We start from the raw sequence: 5830 nt of genomic DNA, 5'->3' as shown, positions 1-5830 counted from the left end.
CACACACACACACACACACACACACACACACACACACACACACACACCCTGCTATACACCCTTTGAGGGTAACTTTCTGAACAATTGCAGAGACCTCTTTTGACAAGTTCCGGAGCCGTCGCGGGGTCTGCAAAGCACAAGTCCCTCGAATGGGACGTCTAGAGCCGCTCCGGTGTAATCGCCCCCCTGCCCCACCTCCTCTGGTCCCTCCGAGCCCGAGGGCTGGCGGCTCTGAGCCCCCGGACTGTCCGAAACTTCGGGTCGGGAAGCTCCGATGGCCCCTCTGTTCCCGTCTGACCAGGGATTTAGACGGGGGTCCCAGGCTGCACGGGCCCGTCGCCGCTCCCTGCCCTCCCCACCCCAGACCCACCTTGGGTGCCCGCGGCTCCGGGGGGCAGGAGGGCGAGGAGGAGCCCCCAGCGGCACCAGGCCGCCAGCTCCATGGTGCTCACTGCGGCTCCGTCCCCATGGCTCCGGCTAGACCAGGCGGCGAGGGCGCCGGGCGGGCGAGGGGAGGGGGCCGGGCGCTCGCGCCGGAAAGAGCACCCAGTGCAGGGGCGGCCGGCGGCCTCGGGGGGTCTTCTCGGCTCTGTGGGCACGATGGAGAGGAATCTCAGCTCCACAACTTCATTCCTGTACTTCCTCAAGGCAGCCCTCCTCCTCCACCCCCTCCTCCTCCGGTGATTGGGAGCCAGCGCGCTCGCAGCTCGTCCCCCCCCCCCCCACCCCCTCCAACCGCATTCCAGCAAGTCCCGGGGAGTGGCAACTCCCAGCTTCACTTTCTCCCTCTCTCCGCGCAGGCCTGGGTGGCGTTGCTGCCAGCGCGCGGACTCCAGGGTTGCCCGCAGCAGTTCTCACCCGTTTCCATGGAGAACCCCCCAAAGCAGAGGAGGGTGATGGCGCCCCTCCCCCGGGAGTCCGGGGCAAACGCTTTGGCCTGCCATTCTTAACTTTCTTTTAAGTCGCAGGTTTTATCTTAAACATTCCTGGCCGTTTGCATCCTACTCCATCCCATGCCTATTTGTTTTAATATCAAATAATGGTTTTCCTACCGCATCCTCAGGTAAAAATGTTAGTCAAGTAGGGGGATGTGTTGCGTTTAACCTGTGGCTTCCAGGACTCCCTGGCATACCTTCTCGAATCTTCTAGATATCTTTTCCAGTCTGAAAAGCATGCTTTTAAGGGGGTCTACAAGTTTGGGGAGTCAAATTGGGGAGAGATGTAGAAACCTACATCTCAATCCTTCAGAGAACATCCTTGTTTCTTTACGGGGCACTCAGCACCCAATTCATCCAAGGTTCCTTCTCTGTCCCTGGCCTTTTATTAGTCTGCTTAATTCCACCTCCCCACCCTGCATTCCACCTGGAGCCCCTGACCCAGTTACTAAGACCCGGTCGGGGGTCTCGTGCGGGTGGGGATGGAAGGAAGGCATGTTTTTGTTGGAAATGCCAACAAAATATTGCACGAGATACACTTATCCTAACAAATTATCTGTTGTTTATCTGAAATTCAAATTTAACTGGGCATCCTCGTTTTTATTTGCTAAATCTGGCAACTCTAGTTGGAATGCTCAGCCCTGAGCATGTCTGTGCTGGTCAAGAGGGGATCAGAGGCACCTACTGGGGGCTGCAGAATGAAGGACATTAGCATCTCTTAAACTGCTTCCTTATTCCTAGCGTGGCTCTAGGCAGGCACTTTCACAGTAGGGAACTTGAGAACACGGCACTCTGGGATCAGAATGACCTCGGTTCAAATCTCAACTCCACCACGCGTTAGCTGTGTGACCTTACACAAGCGACTGAACCTCTCTGGGTCTCAGTTGGCTCACTTGTAAAATAGCATCTGGCACACTGTGCTAGGGGTTAAAGGAGATAATACTCCTGAAGCTCTAAGCACAGTACTTAGCACACAGTAATTGCTGGAAAAGTGGTCTCAGGTTTAGTTATACCGGGACAGATCCAGGTTTTGTGAGACCTGAAGCTTATGAAATTTGGGGGACTCTCTTTAAGAAAAGGAAAACAAAGTTATAAATACAAAATTAGACACATAAATGCAAATGAGGGGCCTGAAGCTTACCCCTCTTTAACACCATGGTAAGTCCACCTCTGGCTCTAATCAGTGATGATCAAACTGCAGGTCAGTATCCATTAGAAGGTTGGTTGTGAAACCAATTTCAATGATCAGGACAAGTCTGTCTTTCTTTTTTATTTTATTTATTTATTTAGTTTTTTCTGTTTTTTAAATAAATTTATTTTTATTTTTAATTTTTGTCTGTGTTGGGTCTTCGTTGCTGCACGCAAGCTTTCTCTAGTTGCGGTGAGCAGGGGCTACTCTTTGTTGCGGTGCACGGGCTCTAGGCGCGTGGGCTTCAGTAATTGTGGCACGCAGGCTCAGTAGTTGTGGCTCTCAGTAGTATGGCACATGGGTTAGTTGCTCCACGGTATGTGGGATCTTCCCGGACCAGGGCTCGAACCCGTGTCCCCTGCATTGGCAGGCGGATTCTTAACCACTGTGCCACCAGGGAAGTCCCAGTTAGTTTTTGAGAAATAGAATGGAATTGAAGATTGACTACAAGTGGGATAAGGGCATGTGTGTCCTGGGTGATGAAGTACAATGGATTTATTCTTTGGATTATAGTCATAAACGTTCAAGAAATACTGCTGTGTATGGGGACACAGTGGCCCTTCAGGATGGGCATCAATATCCCTACTTTCTCTAGGGTTAGAGTTAGAGTTAGGATGAGGGTGAGGGGCAAGGAAACGGAGGCTCAAACACGTTAAACAATTTGCCCAAGACATTCCCAGAGCTAATGAGGGAAATAGGTGAACAGCCAGCAAAGCCAGCCCCTCACCCTCACCCCATCACCCAGCCCAGGACCTAGTCAAGGTGCTGCTCAGACGCGTAGCCTCTCAGCCCTTCAGGGAGAGGAGACGCGCTCTGGCTCCAAGAGTCACTTGCTGGTCGCACACTGAAGGACTTGCACTGGGCGCCCAAGCTTGAGGCTTCAAGAGACCATCAGGGTCTTAGAGTCAGGGTTAGAGATGTCCTGTCTCCCCTGGGCCCCATGCTCCCTGCCATTGTGTTGGGAGGGCTTGTCCTGTCGGGAAAGCTGCTGTGATGGCATCCTTTCCTGAGTCCCTTACTCGGTGCCACCGTCTGTCCTAGAGCCACACTCATCTCACTGAGTCCTCTGGCGGGGTGTTATCTTTCCCCATCTTGCAGAAGAGGAACCCTTGGATCCCGAGGTAACTGAGCCATGAGACTTTGGCTTTATCCATTTGGCTCCAGAGCCCGGAATCAAGGGTGCATGAACCCACCCTCCCTGCGGGTCCCTGCACAGGAGTCAGAGGGGGGGTCCTCCAAGAAATCGGGGCAACTGCTGGTCCCTCCCTCCACAAAGATCCCGCCTCCCCACCCCCTACTCCCGCCTTGGGCAGACAAGCCCACCCTCTCCGGCATCCCAGATCCCAGCAGGCAACTTGGTCTGGAGACAATGCTCAGTCCTAGATGGCTGCTTAGGGAGGGCGGAGCCAGTGGGTGTGGGGGCTGGAGTGGGGATGGGGGAGGAGCGGGGTCAGAACTCACGCCCCTGGAGGAGGCTCCAGTGGAGCTGAGTTTCCCAAAGAGAATGAACCCATTCAGAGCCAGGAAGGAAGGGGAAAAAACCTTGTCTGGCATTTGACAAGAAGAGAGGAAGGGGGGCAGGGGTGGGAGCTGCTGATTCGCTTCTCCCCTCAACTGCCCCTCCAGCAGGGCCTGCCAGGAGAAGCCAAGGAAAGGGGATATCTGAGGGACAAAGGTGGTGGTGGGGGGGTGCCCTCAGGAGGAGAAGGGAGGGGGCCAGGGGACTGCCAGGGTTGCTGGAGGAGCCTAAGAGTTTGCCTGAAGGGTCCGGTGAGGGACCCAGGGAGACAGAGACAACTGCAGAGGAAAGGGGTGGCAGGACAGAGGGCAGCCCCCCAGAACTGCCTGAGATGGTCTTTGGGTGGCAGGTACTGGGTCTGCGGGCAGTGGAAGTGACTACTGGCACTGAAGAGGCAGGAAGGGGCTCTGGCTTAGGGAGGTGACCTCAAGGGGTCAACAGGCTGGGGTCTGGAACCAGCGGCCTGTGAAATACCAGTCAATCATTGACCAACCCCTGAGACTGGGGGCCCAGGAGGCCGTGTGTGTGTGTGTGTGTGTGTGTGTGTGTGTGTATGTGTGTGTGTGTGTTGGCACCAGAGTCTCCTCCTCTCTGCCTACCTCACCAGCCAGCCTGCGGTCAGAGGATTGAAAACAAACAGAAAAAGGGAGGAGATGAGGTCCACAGTCCAAGGTCCAGGCCACAAACTGGGGCCTACCCCACAAGGCCTCTAGTCTGGGGCATAGTTTGTTGGGGAAGTGTCTGTATTAATTAGTTAGTTGGAAGGAATACCCTGAAAGTAGGCACAAAGCCTCTCTGGGGCCACCGTAGAGTAATCTAGAAGTTTCTGATAAGAAAATCTGTCCTTCCTAAAGGTGGCCTTTTCAGAGCACTTGCAACCTCTGGGAGGCCCCTCTGTGGGCCCAGGATTAGCCCCAGTCCCCAGGTTAGCAAAGGAGCAGAGCCCAAAGGGCACACCAGACACGTTAGACCCTGAGCACGCTGGTTGCCCGCCTCAGCCCGTCACCCTCATCTCACGAATGCAGGCCCAAGTCCTGCGTAGTTTGCCTTCCTCCCTCCCTAGGCCGCTTGTGCTCTCGCCTCACCTGGCTTTAATGCACGTGCAGGAAGCACCGGGGCCGTCCATCCTGGCCTGTGCGCACACAGCTGTCACGGTCTGTGATCCCGTGTCCTGTGCCGTCGGTGTGTTTGTGCTGGCTGCTCGCCATGTGTCCTTACTTTATCTGGGGGTCTGTCCTCAGACTAGCTGGGCCGTGTGGCCTTCAATAAGGCTTCACCTTGCCATCTGAAATATGAGAGAGTTGGACTGAATGGTCCCTGGTCACAGTGTTTTAGGATTTGGTGTGGGGGTCGTGACCCTTTCAACCCCTATGCTTGTCCCTCGAAAGTCCCATTGAGTCATCTGTTAGGCAGATTCCAGATTCCTTGTTTCACAATCACTGGGTCTTCCTGCTCCATTCAAGCCTTCAGGACCCCAAGCTCACCCCACTTGCTGCTGTAGATACAGACCACTGGGGTGTGAATGAGGACACTCTTGCCTCTGGCTTTTGGTTTGGGGAAGAGGAGGCTAGGAAGCTTCCAGAAGCATAAAGCTAGGGCAATCATGAAATCCTGATTTGGGAGGACAATTCCAGTTTCAGATGATTTCATTCATGGAACCCACATTGTTTATGCCTCCCTTTCTTTGCCCTTTCCATCCAGTCATCTTTAAGATCTATCAATTCCCGTTCTAATACATCTAAGCTTTTCCCCCCACCAGTCTAAGCCTCTGTCAGTTCTCTAGGCGAAAGCACTGGCCTTTGATCTTCGCTCTACAGCTCTTGCCCCCTTTCAACCTGCCCCCTTTTCCCCCACAATACCAAAGTAAATGTTTTACTATAATTCAAAAAGTTACATGCACCCCATGTTCATAGCAGCACTGTTCACAATAGCCAAGGCATGGAAACAACCTAAATGTCCATCAACAGGTGAATGGATAAAGAAGATGTGGTTGGGCTTCCCTGGTGGCGCAGTGGTTGAGAGTCTGCCTGTCAATGCAGGGGACACGGGTTCGAGTCCTGGTCTGGTAAGATCCCACATGCCGTGGAGCAACTATGCCCGTAAGCCACAACTACTGAGCCTGCGCGCCTGGAGCCTGTGCTCCGCAACAAGAGAAGACGTGATAGTGAGAGGCCCGCGCACCGCGAT

General features: G+C 54.2%; 1 protein-coding gene across 3 annotated transcripts in view; it reads right to left on the bottom strand.

Annotated features, from left to right (window-relative positions):
- ERBB2 (erb-b2 receptor tyrosine kinase 2) overlaps positions 1 to 690 on the bottom strand; it is a 22698-nt gene extending 22008 nt beyond the window's left edge. The window contains exon 1 of one of the 3 annotated variants that reach the window (XM_027094671.1): positions 371 to 690. In XM_027094671.1, the coding sequence (XP_026950472.1) occupies positions 371 to 443 (73 nt within the window). In that variant the 5' untranslated portion in view covers positions 444 to 690. The remainder of the gene's footprint in view (positions 1 to 370) is intronic. The other 2 variants (XM_027094673.1, XM_027094672.1) reach the window with 2 other exon arrangements.
- Positions 691 to 5830: the final 5140 nt, after the last annotated feature.

Source organism: Aethalodelphis obliquidens, unplaced genomic scaffold (assembly GCF_003676395.1).
Source record: "Aethalodelphis obliquidens isolate GAN/ISIS:26980383/991018 unplaced genomic scaffold, ASM367639v1 scaffold89, whole genome shotgun sequence".
In the NCBI taxonomy this organism is placed as follows: domain Eukaryota; kingdom Metazoa; phylum Chordata; class Mammalia; order Artiodactyla; family Delphinidae; genus Aethalodelphis; species Aethalodelphis obliquidens.
This window is presented reverse-complemented; position numbering and strand designations above follow the sequence as displayed.